This window comes from Crocodylus siamensis, chromosome 2, assembly GCF_052110815.1.
Source record: "Crocodylus siamensis isolate JL-2025a chromosome 2, ASM5211081v1, whole genome shotgun sequence".
In the NCBI taxonomy this organism is placed as follows: Eukaryota; Metazoa; Chordata; order Crocodylia; family Crocodylidae; genus Crocodylus; species Crocodylus siamensis.
The window spans coordinates 46,922,344-46,938,609 of record NC_143396.1 but is presented as its reverse complement, the minus strand read 5'-3'; the positions used below and the strand labels follow the sequence as shown (position 1 = coordinate 46,938,609).

At 41.2% G+C, this 16,266-nt stretch overlaps 1 protein-coding gene across 8 annotated transcripts in view; it reads right to left on the bottom strand.

Annotated features, from left to right (window-relative positions):
• TBC1D1 (TBC1 domain family member 1) overlaps window positions 1-16,266 on the bottom strand; it is a 182,124-nt gene that overhangs the window by 6,207 nt on the left and 159,651 nt on the right. For all 8 annotated transcript variants that reach the window (XM_090035743.1, XM_090035742.1, XM_090035744.1 and 5 more), the window contains 4 exons: window positions 12,057-12,301; window positions 11,350-11,509; window positions 3,533-3,702; window positions 101-271 (listed from right to left, as the gene is read on the bottom strand). In XM_090035743.1, coding sequence (XP_089891869.1) covers window positions 101-271; window positions 3,533-3,702; window positions 11,350-11,509; window positions 12,057-12,301 — 746 coding nt within the window. The remainder of the gene's footprint in view (window positions 1-100; window positions 272-3,532; window positions 3,703-11,349; window positions 11,510-12,056; window positions 12,302-16,266) is intronic.

Sequence of the window (16,266 nt, the reverse complement as noted above, 5' to 3'; positions counted from 1 at the left end):
TCTGAATGAGGCCCATGCACCTCCAACATGATGGTCCCTTCTGAAAGTTTGAACAAACCATCATGTCAATTGCTCATCAGTTAGGAAATAAAAACTGTACCTGTAGCTCCTCCAGGAGATCAAAGTTCTGTTTCCGCAGGTTACCGTTGGCCTTTTCCAACTTATCCATTCTCTGATTGTCGTTCAGAGATGAATCTATCAGCTCATCCTGAAGAACATGGTATTCCACTTCATAAGCTTGCAACTGCTTGGCAATATCCATTTCAAACACCTGTTAAATATAAAAATAGTAGTAGCTGCTATATAGATCAAGGACCTAACACAAAAATATTGCTTTTTTTCCCCCCTGATGCATCATTATGTACAAAAAGATTTCAGATATTGGAATTCTGCCTAAATGCCCCATAGTTTTAAGTCACTGAGATCCAGTGAATAAAAAACAGGTGGAAGTCATACTGGAGTTTCAATTTCAAACTCTACTACTGACCTTCTGTATGAGCTTGAAAAAGTCAACTATGCCAAAATTTTCAGGAAGCAGACAATATTTTGGGGGATTAAACTTTTAGGTACCAAACTTAAATGTTTCATTTTAGGTCACCAAAAACCAGGGTCAAAATTAGGCAACACTGTTGCAAAACTACAAGCAAAAAAGCTGTGCCACAGGACCATATAATTAACATTTTGGGTAACACTTATACACTGGTATAGCACAGTCAAAAGCTACAACTGCTAAGCATTATCCATGTGGCAAAGTATCTGCTCTACAGCATTTTTACAGACAAAAGGTAAATTCTATCATTACTTAAAAGATTTAAAGGACAATCGTACCATAACAAAGCAGACTCGTATAATTAATTATCAGCTATTAGTCAGTGTCAATGCACTTTCCTTCATACAAGACAAATTTTGAGAGTACCTGCTCTGGAAACCTTACATTTTAAAAGCAAACAAATAAAGCTAGGCAGGCCAAGAGAGATCCAAAGGAAACATTTTCCTGTCTGTGGGTTTGTCAACTATCTGTTTTCAAATTTCCTGGGAAAGCTAAGCCTTAGAGAGAATGACTCTAAAGCCCTTCAACCAGTTGTGTCCCTGAATGCACTGAAGAGACTACATGAAAAAAAAAGTATCAGTCATTAAAACAATGGAAAACTAAATTCCGTTCACCTAATAAAAATGCAATAGGATATACCCTAAATACAGAAATTAAGCAGCTTTTCCTTAACTGCTTGCATCATATCTCTTTTGGAAATAAGCCAAAAAATCCGTCTCCACCTGAGATACTGACTGAAGTAACCAAAAATATTGCTTGTTTTCAGTTGTTTTTGACCACAAGTTCACAGTTCTAGAAGGGACGTAGTTTAAAGAAACGATTTGTAAAGCTATTGTAAGAATCTCAGAATTTCTGACGCTTGTTTATTACCCAGACCACAAAAGTTCTTTCATGTTGATTGGGCTTCTAAACAGTCAAAGTCTTGATTTTCAAACACAATTTAGGTTTAAGAGCCAACTAAAACATACCTGCAGAATTCATGCAGGTTGGCTTCTACAGCCAGCCTTTGAAATTTAGCAACTTGGTTAGTTCCTGTCGTAAACTCTGCACATCAACTGTGTCCCTAGGAGGAGAGGGCGGGGGGGGGGGGGTGTGGTGGTGGAAGGGGAGATAAGAGGGAGTCTTTGCTGTCACATTCACAGAATTCAAATCTGAATGGAAAGAACACGGTAAATCAAAAGTTTAAACTGAAAGCTAATAAACTCTGGGCATGTTATGGCTTGAATCCACAGACTACACCTACAGAAGATAGGAGGAACAGGAGGATGGGGATTAATCCAATAGCCTATGAGCTGCCAGGCTGGTGAAACAGCTGCTCTCTCCAGCAGCAGCCATGATCAAAGCAGAGAAGCTCCTGTCCCCAGCTGGCTTCTACCTGCCTGGTGTGACACCAGAGCACTTTGGAACAGCTATCTGAATAGCTCTTTACTGCTCAGAGCCAAGAGATTTCCTCATCTCACTCAGGTCTGATGTTTCTCTAAATTTCCCAGGTTCTGCCCTTGATATTAAGTCTCAGGAACAATTCCAATTTGTTGGTGTGCTTCAAAGAAGCTTTTCCCCCCAAGAAACTGAAGGACACCCCTAAGGAAGCTCTGAGATGGGCATGTTTCTCCACAGAGAGAAAACCCCCCTGTGACTGTCAACTGACTCCCACTCCTCTCTACTCCCCAAATCTCTTCCTTTAAAGCAGTGGTCTCCAACCTTGCTTTAGTAGATCACCTTTGGCATTTAAAAGCAGCCAAGACCTACCCCTCCTGCATCACCCAGCAGGTAAGTCTGCAGGGAGGGAAGGGGGCACAGATTGAGGCAGAGGGAGAAAAATTATTTGGGGCCATGCCTCCCCAGCAGGTAAGTCTGTGGGGGGAAGGGGAAAGGGCTGTGGGGAGGCAGGGCAGATCAAGGTCCCGGCCCTAGCCCCATTTCCGCTCTCACCACTGGGGCCTCGATCTGCCCCCCCCTCCCAATGGTGGGGACGAAAGGAGTAGGGCTGGAGCAGGGGCAGGACCTGCAAAGCCAGGGCGTGGGGCAGAGCTGTGAGCGGCTCATCTGGGGGCCGTGGGAGCATGTGCCCCAAGATCTGCTCACCGGCTGAGCCAGCTGCCACTTCGGGCTGGAGCATGCCAGGCAGCACTGGGGCTATGCAGGCACCTGTAGCCCCCCCAAAGCCCACCCTTCCAGCACCTCCCGGCCCAAGTGAAGTCCAGACCACCACGAGGAGCACGGCGCTGCCTTCCAGCACTACCCCCCCCCGCCCACAATGCAGATTCTGGGGGGGATTTCCCCAGGTGTGCCTGCAAACAGGGATCCCTGTTTAAGTCTACTCTCCATGCTTGCGGGCATGTGCAGGGAAATAACTTGCAGTGGATTTTCCTGATCTCCAACATGGAGACCCCATTTGCAGATGTGCCCCAAGTCAGGTTGGGCAATCAGGGGTGTCTACAGACATCCCTAAGTGTGCAATCAGCTGACTGTATTTCATTGAAGATATCTGTGTTCAGGACTCCATATTCAGCAGTCAGATGCATGTTCCCTGAAAGGTTTAAGCAGTGATTAAGCACTGTTCATGAGGCTCTTACAAACTAATTTTTGCTTCTGAAACTGCCAGTGGAGCATTGGATTCTCTGCAGTATGATAAGTCCAGTCATGCTTTCAGCTCACATTGCTGCCTATCCTGTGGAAGGTACTATGTATTGTTGTGACTGATATAAAAGTCAGTGAGAGTTGGTAAAAAAAAAAAAAAATGGAACTGTAATTTTAATAAAAGGCTATACAGAATGACCTCAGTCATATAAACAGATGCTTGGGTTTTGTATAAGTAGCATATTTTCAAACACAAAACTTCCTTAACATATTTTAAACTAATAGTAGTAAACTAGTCTCACTTTTTTTTTTCTGATCTTACAAAAAATCCCGCACATTGCTGCTAATAACCTCTATTCAATTGTTTCTATTGATAATTACTTAATGTTCAGATATTCATACCTGGCTAATGGTCTTTTCCATCTGTACTAAGCCTAATTTTGGGAGAGTGGTTTTAATGAAATCAACAATAGTTTCTAAGTTCTCGTGTTGCAGAGTCAAAGGTTTGTGGCTTCCCAAAAGACTTAAGGCCACCTTAAATATGACTTCTGTTCCTTGAAGAAAGAGCATATCTGCAAAAACAAAGGAAAATCAGACTTACATAAAACAAGCACATCTTTTACTAAAAAATAATACAGCAGTAAAAATTCTTAAGTCTAAAAACTTTTCTACTACAGATCAAAAGGCCTAAAGTATTTTGCCAAAATGCAATTTTGTAAATATGTTTTCTATTTAAATATTTTTAATGTTTTTCTTATCTAGCACCCTTATTAAACAAGAAAACTGAAGTTTAGCAAAAAATTTACACTGAAAAAGAAAAAAAAATATTTGATGTATTCATTCAAGACTATCAATGAATAAATAGCTTAAACAGTATAATGTACATATGGGATGGTTTGATGGATTTTGATGCTGCAAAGTTAGGCATACTGCATGACTATTATTGTTAAATAAATGCCAACAGAAGACTTCGCTAGCATTTGCCCTGGTCAGTATGGACAAGGAACTGGACACAAATTTAAGCTATGTACAAATTAGACTATGCAGTTATCTTGAACAGTGTTACTCTTTTGTGATATTATGTTAAATTTTTGTGGGATGGGCATTAGAACACCAGGAAGTAGTACATGGAGGCAGCAGAATTTGTTATTCAGCTGTCAGCTCTGAGCTTGAATGGGATTTCAATCAGAATGCTATTTAAAGAGTTTCACTAAAAACAGGAGTATCTGAATATATAATTAAAGGAGTGGCTCTAGCTCTTCTTCAGTTTTATTTCTCACTTATTGGAGACATTTCTCAGCACTGCATTAGAAAATACACTGGTAGCTTAGTTAAAGAAATCAGTTCTTAATATACGCAGCTGAAAACCATATCCAAATAAACCATGTTATTAAGCACTTGCATACTGTATCTCAAAATCTCCCAAATATATGCTGAGCATTCATGCTGCAGGTGGTCCCATAATGACACCACTCTGGCAGATATTCAACACTGAAGCCACAGCATCTAACTACCTTTCAACAGAACTTCCTTTCTTTTCTTCCTTTTTCCTCATTTTCTTTACAAACTGCCTACAATATAGCATGAGTCTGCAGACAGGATATACATGAAAGCAGCCCTGCAGTAGCTAACAAGACCACTTACAATCCATCTACCCAAAACAGAACAAACAACAATTTTCATCTAAAGACTCTTGCCACTAGGTTTCAGAATCCATTAATTTATAAAAGGGACTTTCATACTGGGTGCAGCATCCATCATATTACATCAAGTTACTGAGGGAAGTTCTTGATGACTGTTTTTTAGTCCAGGTTTGCCAATTACTACAGATACTTATACTTGTACACAGGCCTCCTCTCCCTTTCCCCTCTATTTGAAGATACGAGTGAAACTGTGAATAAGTAGTATTGAAATTTGTAGCAATAAGCAAAAGATGACATGGCTAAACAGAGGATTAAGAGTTCACGATCAAAAAAAAAGAAAATGATCAGTAAGAGAAAATGTTAGAGTCAGAAACACCAGCCTCTCTGATTCAGCAAAGAACCAAGAAATCACAGGCAGCTACATTTCTCTTTAAAAACACCCTTTCTTTTTCTTTCTTTCCTTCTTTTCAAGTCTGCATCAGAATGAAAGCTTCTCCTTCAATTCTTTGCATTAACCTGAAACCACAACTCACTTCACTCCTTTTTGTCTCTGAGAAGAGATAAAGCATGAAGCACACACTATAACTAAACATCAAGACTGTATTTCTCTATAAGCATCTGAAAAACAGCGAAAAGGGTTCTGCTTCTAATTAGACATGTTCTCCAATGGAGAGTGTACAACTGTCTTGCCTGTCTAACGAAACTGTTAAAAAATTTGGGAAACTGTTCCATATGTAAAGCTACAAGTACTATTACAGAGGACACCAAGTTAGAATCAGGAAACATGAAGTGAAAAGTAGAGCCTGATTAGTTTTAGGTAAAGAGCAAGGCACTTACATAACCTGACATCTACCCTATGAAGATTAACTCAAGGTGACCTATACATTTTTATTGAATTAAGTGGGATGATTATATATATATCTGGAATCCTTTGCTCACATATAAAATATCAACAAGTTAACAAAGGCCTATTTGTTTTCAGAGCTTATCCAGTCTGAGGGATTGCTGTAAATGGGCTGCATGCCAGTGACAGTGCAATGAAGGCATCTCAATTAACGTCAAAATGACTGGCAGGCTTCAGGATTTAAAATAAAGTTTTATCTACAATCTTGGAATAGAATAAACATTATTTTTCTGTCTCCTCTGCTACTAAGTAAATAGGTTTTAGAGAACATATCTTTGCCATGCAGCACTCTCCTCAGAAGCACTGAAACAAAAACAAGTGCTTTCCTGCCGTAAAAGCACAACACAGCCTTGTAAGTCCAAGTCCTTCCTCCTGCTATAACCTGTGGTTTGGACTACAACTTTCAGAAGACAGCTGGCCCTGAACACCACTTCATACCACAGTGATTGAATTTCAGGTGTCAGGGGTCAAAAGATTTCATGGGCTATAAAAATCAAAGGATGGCGTGTCAATCTGCCTAGTTGGTCTGCAGTTGAGATACTGGAATTCAACATGGTTTCTCTCTCAAGTGCTCTGATAACTGAAGAATAAATACTGGCTTGCCCAGTTGTGCAACATCATACAACCAGTTGCACGGAAACTGCCTGTTTCCTAGCAGGATTCACAGTATTGCCAACTCCACCAAATCAAAAATTAGGTAGAAGACATGGCAAGGTGTACTGTAAAGACTAACTTGTTCAGAGAAGAACAGGCTTTTGTAATCTACAGCCTGCTTGGCCAGATGCTATGACACAGTCCGTTCATAGCATCTGATAACTTCGGTGATTGTTTTCTCATGCTTCTGAACAGTTAGTCTATCCTGCTAACACCACCTACAATAGCCACCACCCTATTCTGCCTTCTGCCTAACTTTAGACTAACATGGTTAACCACATCTCTCCAATCAAAAATTGTAAGCAAAACCCCAAAATTATAATATTAGCTTAAAGACAATGTTTGTTAAATCCGAGGTTTCTATTTTTCTAAGCCTCTAGTATAAATCAGGGTGGGAAACTTTCATTTTTAAAAACAGTAAGTTCAAGATTTTTGCTTCATTGCATGCTTTTGGAGTTGCTGTTTTAAGAAACCCCCAAAACTGAGAGACTTAAAACTACAAAACTTGCTAATAGTGGGCTAGAGCTGCTGAAGGGTTGGGGCGGGGGGGGAGGGGGGAAGTTTTCTGAGGTTTCTCAGTTCTCATCAAACACTAATTCCATGAAAGTCATTTACATATCTACACCTTCTGTTTTGCAAATCTTTGCTTTGTAAAGTTTTCTAATGCTACATTGACACACAAAACACATGACAAACTAATTTGTAGGAAGAACCATTAATGTACTAGGCTGGTTTATTTAAAAAAGACACATTTGTACATTGCCTGCAACCAACTAGCTCATTGGTAATAAAAAACCCCCACACTAATACATGTGACAATACAATTAATTACTGAAGACTGAAAAGAGGGACGCTGACTATAAATGCAGTGCATGGTATTTGCACCTTCATTTTGTTCTTCAACAGAATTATCATAGGCTTGACATTTACCAGTGTGCAGCAAACCTATTTAAAATATAACCATGTGTTGTGAAAAGCTTCTGTGCTCTCTATGGCTATCTGTATATTGAAAGGGCAACAAATATAGAGCTTATTCTATCTAATCTAGGCCATCATTATCACTGTGTTTTCTTCCAATGCTATTTCTGGTGTTTACTTAAACAGGAACAGGAACAGACTAACTAGTTCCTGAAATAAAGATTTACTGTTTGCCTTTATACTGAAAGAATCCACAATTTAAAAAGTCAGGAAAGTAGCAATTTGAATGCATGGGTAAATTATTGGTCCTTATGTAACTGACTCCTCATGCATTTATTAAGATGGGAAGCGAAAATGAGTAGAAGCATATAATACCTTTATAAAAAACAGCTGAAAGAGATTTGGATTGTATAGCTTAGTGAGAAGACAAATAGTAAGAAAGAACATGATAAAGGTAGACAAAATGACAAACTGTAGACAATATAATTTGAGAAGTTCAATCAGCATTGCAAAATAAAAGAATAAGAGGACATGCAATGAAACAGAATGGCATAAAAAATTAAGTCATAAAAGAAAATAAATACCTCTTCACGTAACACATTTGGTCCCTGGAATTCATTGCTATGAGAGATTACTGCGGGCTACTTCCTCAAAAGGATTTGAAAAAAGGTTTTTTATTTAAAAAAATGTTTTTTGCAACTATCTAGTTGGTTTAATAAAATATATTGCTTCTACCAAGAGTTCTGACTGCTTTGGAAAAAGTGAACAGTTACAGGCAATTCTTTCAAATTCTAATTCATGGTCATTTTTGAAAATTTTACTTTTGGTTAGAATAGAAGATTCAATCTTAAGGGCAGTAGCCTGTCTTTAAGAATACAAAGAGGCATTACATTTAGATCAAACATACCAGGGTTAAGTTGTTCTAAATGCCCAATCATGAAGATGTTCAGAGGGCTTAAATTGCCCAAAAATGGTGCACCCAATATATGTTAGTTTACCTGAAAAAGTGCACTAACTTAGCTCAGGTTAACTCAGTCTCGATCTAAGAAAGCGTTAACCCAAGCTCACAAACACCTGTACGCATTTACAGTGCATTTACAGTGCAGCCCTGGGGCTGGGAAAGCACAACTGCTCACCCCAGCCCAAAAGCTGAACACTCCCAACCCGGACTGGGCTCCCAGAACCTCCGCCCCCGCCACCAACCGCCATCTACGGACCTGCCAGCCTCCCCGGATCCCGCCAAGCTCTCCTTCCCTGCAAACTCTCTAGCCCACCCCCCGATCCCACCTGCCTCACCCCCTACCCCAAGTTCCTTTCATCAGGTTATTGGGTCCCCCATGTGGCTCCTGGAAGCAGTGAACAGCTGCATGTATAGCTCCTGGTCTATGTTTAGGTAGCTTAAAATTAGCTACATAAATGTTGACTGGGTGAGGAAAATGACTGTAGGCACCCTAACTAAATGAGTTTTTGCAAACAGCTCTCTCTATGAGGACCAATTCCATAACCATGACTGCAAGATTTTTTTTTGCCACACTTGCTGAAGCAACTGGCACTGACCCCATTAGAGATAAGAACACCAGAGTACATGGACTACAGCTTTTACAGAAATTCCTGTATTCCCCAAGTGATGCTTGGATTACATCTCTCTACAAGTCAAAGCTAAAATATTACCAGAGTTTACTGTACTGCTTCCAGTCCCTTCCCATCCAACTTCTTTCTTTCTCCTAAACATGAAAGCAATTAATCTGAGTGCAGTAAACTATTCAAGTTGTGTCTTAACTTTTGGGCAATACTGAGGTGTCTCTCTTGCCTAACTACAGTTCTTCTAGGTATGATCTAAACCAGGGGTAGGCAACTTTTTTTGGCCAGAGTGCTGAAAACCACCACAATGCCTACCTCGGAAGGTGTCAGAGTGCCGGCATGGCAGAAAAACAAAATGAGGGCAAGGGGTACCTGGCAGGATGCCCTGCTTGTGCCCCTTGCCCCCCACCCAAAGCCCCTGCCCCACAGACTGAGCTCTGTGGCTGCCAGCTGCTACCCTGGTTCTGGATAGCTGCTGGAGCCCAGGCTGTTCCCAGCAGGGCTTGCAGCGCCCCAGCTGCCTGCTGGGAGCAGCCCAGGATCCCAGCTGGCAGCAGCTACCCAGAGCCGGGGCTGTCTGCAGCTGGGAGGCTCCAAACAGCTGTGCCGGGCTCCGGCATCGACTCCGCACCAGCGCGTGTAGGAGCGCCTTGGACCGGGTGGTGGAGGCCGGGCCTGACAGTGCAGCCTTGGTCTCTCCCCTGCTCCCAGCACGGAGGTGATGAGTCTGGCGCAGCTGTTTGTAGCCAGCCTGGGCTCTGGACAGCTGCAGCAAGTGGTGCGGAGCTGATGGTGGAGCCTGGCACAGCTGTTTGGAGCCTCCTGGCTGCAGTTGGCCCTGGCTCTGGGGAGCTGCTGCCAGTCAGGATCTGGGTTGTTCCCAGCAGACAGCTGCGATGCTGCAAGCCCTGCTGCAAGCAGCCTGGGCTCTGTTCCTGACAGCAGCTACCCGGAGCTGGGGCTGGCTGCGGCGTGCCAAGCAAAATGGCCCCATGTGCCATGCTCGGTATGCGTGCCAGGGGTTGCCAACCCCTGATCTAAACAAATAGACAAAATTTACTTACAGTTACAAGAACCATCAATTTGTGGGTGTATTGATTTAGTCATAAGTATCTAACTACAGTAAAGTCTGATTGATTTGAAACTCCAAGTAAATTGGTAATGGTAATTAATTAGCCATGAGTGCATAATTATCAATAGTTAACCTTTTTAACTTTTTGTGAGATGTATTTTGCATACCATATCAAAATACTGTAAGGAATGACTTTGGACACTGACATTTAAGAAAAATGTATTACAAAAATTCTGAGTGCAAACTACACATTCTGGCATGCTAAAATGAGAACTGTATGTTTACAAAGATAAAATGTATGAAGTACAATATTTCTATGACAAATATTCAAAAGTCCCTGCTATATAAGAACGATATGATCAGGATGGGATTGAAATAATCAGTCAAAAATGTCAGCTTTGTATTTGTACATGCACTCCTCACCAAAAGAGAAGGTAATTGTGCAAAATAGAAAGGTTGATTGTTTTAGTCTTGTTGAGCCATAAAATGGTAGAGTATCCAATGTTTTGTAACATCAGCTGGCCTCACACATGCTATGAGAAACAGGTCAGTATCTTTAAAGTTGATTAACATTATCAGTATGATTCAGTACAGTTGGAAATGACTAATTACATTTTAACATATGACTAATTAGCCAAAATCTTTGAGGACTCTGGAGGGGATTCAGTACATTGAACATAGGTGAACACTGAACTAAGGTGAAACAGGCGTTACCTCAGTGACTAATTAACCAAATTTCACTGTACCTGATTTTCTGCCCCATGAGTATTTATTGTATATTCCTAAACTACTGTAGATGTCCCTGAGAGCACAATGCATTGATGTATAGTGATACCTGACTTAGCTCTGAATGAGCTAGCTTGGATACCATGTTAGCATAGCACTCCATAAAGATGAATACCTTAGGAAGCAAAGCAAACCTGTCATTTACAGTGGCATACAGACAGCCAATTACTGAGGGGTAACTGAAGTGCTGCAAGTTTGTATGCTACCCTATCTCAAGGTAACCTGCTTATTATATACCCACACCCTCAGAGGATTTATGCAGCATAGAACTATGTTGCAAATGCCCACTAACTGTGAGTAATACTGTGCAAAAAAGAAACCTGCTGATTTCCAGTGTAATGAATGAAGGGAGGTTCACTGAGGACTACCAGAGGATGCAGGTGAAATGAGAAGATAGAAAAAAGGGACAATAGAAGTGAAGAAGCAAGAGTGTTCCTTCCCTGATCAGCATTTTGCTATACATTCCACTCCTACACTTCCTATTAGGTGACTTTTATAACTGTACCATAGGTTTGAAGAAGGGACAGTTCAGTTCATCAAAAATAAGAAAAAACATTTTTCTTAGGCATTTCAAGCAGGCTAGATGATACAGCCATTCTAAATACGATTACAAAAACGTATGCCTTCAAGAAGATCAGTAGGAGAGTTTATGAAGCATTACCAAACACTCTGGCCACAAATCCCAGGGGAAACTGAGAAGCAAACATAGTGAGAAACCAGGGGGCAGCATAGAGACTGGGGCCAATTTCATACTCCTCTAAGTGGTTGTAGAGATCTCTGTGGTAGTCGTGAAGGAGTCTAGATAGTTGATACATCTGGATCTGCAAACAGAAGAAAGAAGTGAATAACTGATTAAGAATAAAAGATTAAGTAGGGTTATTAAAGGACTACAGTCTGTGCTAAACTTTCTTGTGAAAAATAAAGGGGAAAAATCATCAATCGTTGTTCACAGACACTTGTATTGGGGGGGGAAAGTAGTTTGGAGCCATTTCAAAGACCCAGGGCTTCGTGACTGATCAACATTCCCTTTCCTCCTAAAGTAGATGGGTTAATACCCAGGTGATATGCACCTGAAACCATACAGGAGCAAAATCAGTAGGGTATTTTGAAGACAGATTTTTGTATACAGCCAATTTTGTTGTATACCAGACTTCAGAGGAGTGGGGGTATATAATTTCTATTGTTCTCCAATGGTCCCCTAAATTGGAAACAAGCATCTTTAAGAAGGTGTATTCTTTGTAGTTCACCTTCTCCTTTTTTGAGATTGTGTCAAAAAGCTAAAACGCAGGACTGGACAATAATATTTCTGTTAAAAGCATACTGCTATTATTATTAGCATGCTTTTCCAGAGCCATAAAAATCACATACCTGTAAAATAGTCATGTCAGGACGATATTGTTTTCTTAAGCCCATATCAAACATGAGGAACTTTAGCATCTTAAAAGCATCTTCTTCACTCATATGAAGTAGCAGAACTCCAGCAACAAAACTAAGACCCTGGCAATACCCTACTTCCTGGTCCAGAAGAGAATAGGCCTTCAAAATGTTGTACAGTGACAGCTGGCCAGCTCCCAGTTGTGCTGAGAAGTATGGGTGTGTTGGAAAAGTGCGCCCTACAAAAACAAAGGAAGTAAATAACTTTAAAACAAACAAACAAACAAACAAACATAGCTACATGACCAAGTTAAACGTTTCTGAAGGTGCATTATGTTTTTGAGTTAATTTTCAATACTAACCTTATTGAATTAATAACATAAAACACACAGAGCCTTTTGTACTCTGGCAGTAAGCATTATTACAATAATCAGAGGACTGAGGCTGGCAACAGCTTTGCAATAGAAGGACAACCTAAATAGTTTGATCGGTTGATGAAAGGGATTGTACAACAGGATTGCCTATGATAGCAGGGGACTGGACACAATAATCAGGACGCTGTTCTTATTTTATGCCTTAAGTTTCTAATTAAGGGGAAAATGTTTTTGAACAACTACTTCATCCAAATGAAGAATTCTTAGAATAAGTTCAGCTCTTCGAGCCAGACAATGATTTTAATTACACTAATGTAAGCAGAAGTCAATAGTGTTGAAGCCATGGGCAGGTGTTCACTTCTACCAGCAAGAATTTATCTGAAAAAAAGTCCGGGAGCAGAAGCCAGCATGCGATCTAGCCCCCTGGCTGGAGAGCTACACGGCTGAGATTTCCAGCCAGAGAACACTAGAGGGCTGCTCCTTGATCCACCTCTGCCCTTGGGGGAGCTCAGTAATTGACGCCTTGCCCTCTCCCCTGCCTGAGAAAGGGGCAGGCTGTCAACAGACAGTTGGCAGCTGCTGAAAAGACAGCCAGCCTAGGGAGGGCTCCAGCCCTGGGAGAATAACCCCCCATTCTGCCAGACAACTAACTGGTGGGATGGGGCCACCCACTCCTGGTGGGAAACCAGCAGGTTCCCATGGCAGGAGAATAGTCCCTGCTCCATGGGCTGCTCTGGGATTAACTTGGACCAGTACAGGGGCAGGAGTTGCAAGCCTGCCTGAACTTGGGAAGCCTTGCAGCCACCACACAGCTGTCTCCCACTCCCCATATGCGTTCTGGTGGAACTGGAGGCATGTAAGGAAGTAAGGGGATCATTCTGATCCTGAATGAAACTTCAGGAATGCCACTGCAGCACAGCTCCCACCCCCCACACTGGGCTGACTGGAAAATGGCCAAGGGCCATTCTTGCTGGCAGCAACCTGCTTGGGGCTCAGGGGCAGTCTCCCCCGGTGGGAACATTCCCAACCCCGCCAAGGTGACTGGCAGGAAGGCTGGAGTTTTCTTATGCGGGCTTCACAGGGATCCCTGAGAGCTTGCGCTTGGGTGAGGGAAGGAGAGAGAGCAGAGATATGTGGGACATTGGGTAACCTCTGCACACAAAAGAAGTGGACAGCCTTTTAAGTTAGATCAGGAGGAGGGAAGCCTTTCTCATGGGTAACTGATCTAACTTCTTAAGGAAGAGCCAATTCTCTTCTGCAAGAAACCCCCTGAACAGCTAGCTATATTCTCTCTTTTTGTGCCAGTAGAATGGCTTTTCTCTTGGCAGAAATGTAATGCCTGTTCATGGCCAGAGTTACAGTAGTGTTATCAACAAGTATCAGACCCTTTAAATCTAGAACAAATTACCCACTTCCACCTATTCCTTCCTAAATTATTCATAACCTCTTCAATATTGATATGCGTTGTGTGTAATAAAACCATCATGATCCCTATTAGGCAATAACAATTTTACTCAAGTTTCTTTAGCTAAACAAACTTACCTTCCTAATCTGACACATAACATTTACAAGCTGAGACAGAAGGTGCTTTATTCTTTTTTCCCCCCCACTAAACAGGGCCTGTACAAATACATGGTTACCTAATGGCAGATCTGCAAGTGGTCACCTTACACTCTGATGCTAGTCCGTGGTTCTGAAATAAAAAAGTTTTCCTTTCGGGAAGGAAGGGGGAAAAAAAAAAAATCCACCAGATTTTCCCCCAACAAAATACCTAAATCAAGAGCAAATTTTAATACTTTTGTTCCAGTACAAGCAAAGTTTTTTAGTCATTCATGTGTTAAATATCACCCCGCCCTGTAGCTCCTGGAATGCTGTTGTGTTGCTGGATACCAAAACAGGCCTAGTTTCAAAAGACAGAGCCGGAGGCTGGCTCTTTCTGCATTATAGTTAGTACTCTGACCTACCCTGAAGGAATGCAGCATTTACACTGATTTAAATGGGCTTTGGATTTATGTCTTTCAAAGTCAAAACAGAACTGTGTTTTCACCCTGTTATTTAGAACCTAGTTTACCAGGCTCCTGGGTTGCTAGCTGCTACTATAATACAAGTTTAAAAAAATGTTACAATAATTACATAAGGATAATGATTCTCCAGTAACAAAAATCCTAATAGCAATGACTACTTTAGTGCCTGATACACAATGTCACCATCTTTAGTATTATATGCGAATATTTAAATGTCTGTAGCACTGCATAATCACAGTAGATACCACACTAGAAAAGCTGCTATAGCAACTCATGGTGCCTGGGCTGACACAGTGCAGCCTTCAGCATCTAGCAGCATGCTGGGGAATGTTTAATACAATTCATTTCCCTTTGATACCTTGCTGTTTTTAACCTTCTAATGCATCAACATGGACTTTTTTCTTTTCAGAGACATCAGCTTGTATAAAGCAAGAGTCAGACACCCTTGTTCATACAAAGCAGTGCTTATATTTATAGAAGTGAGTGTGATGTAAAAGTGCTGTACAACAGGCTGCTCTTGGATCTGGCTAGATACCTGCTCAGGGACAAAAAACGTTCCCTTCTGGTATGAATTATCCATATTGCCAGATGAAATAAATGCAAGAGGGAAAAGCAGCTGGTAGGCTGCTATTACACATGGCTGAAGAACAGGCAGAGCTTTGGCATTCTCTTCCAATGTGCCAGACAGCAGAGCTGAGTCAGCACAGAGGGGGGCTAAGTCAAGACAGGAAAGTGATTAGCAAACTCAGTCTCACCCCACAGAACTTTTTCTCTATCACTATTTTACTCAGGGTGTTCTTATCCAGTCCAATATGAGGAATAGTTATAATTTGATCCATATTTTGTGAAAAGTTTCACGAGCAGCAAGTCCCCTTTAGCTTCACTTAAAAAAGCTGTTTAAATATTATGAAGTTGCAAGAAAATAGCTTGTCTTAAGCTTACAGACTCCACCACAAGCATGTAAATTCTTGGAGAAGAATCCTTAAGATTTTTCAGGTAAACATTTATAAGAGCCTGGAGAAACACTAGTTGAAACAAGCAAGTTCCTTGCAACTACCTGTCCAGCTATGCTGCTTGTCAGGTCACAGCATTCTTCTACCTTACTGTGAACTGCAGAACTATGTAGTTTCCTTGCTTCATCTTGTTAAAAATTAAGGACTCTATCCTTCTCTCAGATATTTGGGTTTAATACACATCTCAAAAAATTAACAGATGCATTTATATGCCCATACCCTATTACTGAATATTCCAATATAACCACTCACCTGTGTCAAGAAAATGAGTTCATACGCATGCATGTTTGTACGTGTATATACATCTGTATTCCAACCAAGCAGAAAGCATTTAGCCTACTGAATCAGCAGACCCCAGAAATCCATTGGTAAATTAACCTTATCCACTATCCAGAAGAAAGGGTAGGCAAAATCACTATAAAATGCCCCAAACACTTCTAAATGTCTTAGCACAGAGCTGACTAAAAGCAGGGCTTATTTAAATAGGCACACTGCATCCTGCACTCATGATTCCTATTCTGAACTCATCTGAGTCCACTCTTGAGATTTATTAAACACAAATCAATGGATACAGCTCCGACGATGAGCTGAATATCTCCTCTCCTGTACATTTGCTTCTCTAACACTAATGTCATGGGAGGTGGAGCAGCACTCAAGTGTTCCTCCTCCCCTTTGAGGAGGGTTGAAGATGCTCTTTTGAGTTGGTCAATTTCTTCCTTCTCTCTGGCCAACCACCAAAGCTTTCCGTTAAGAAAGAACACTACAAAGAGAAGATTTAGTGAATCCCACTCCT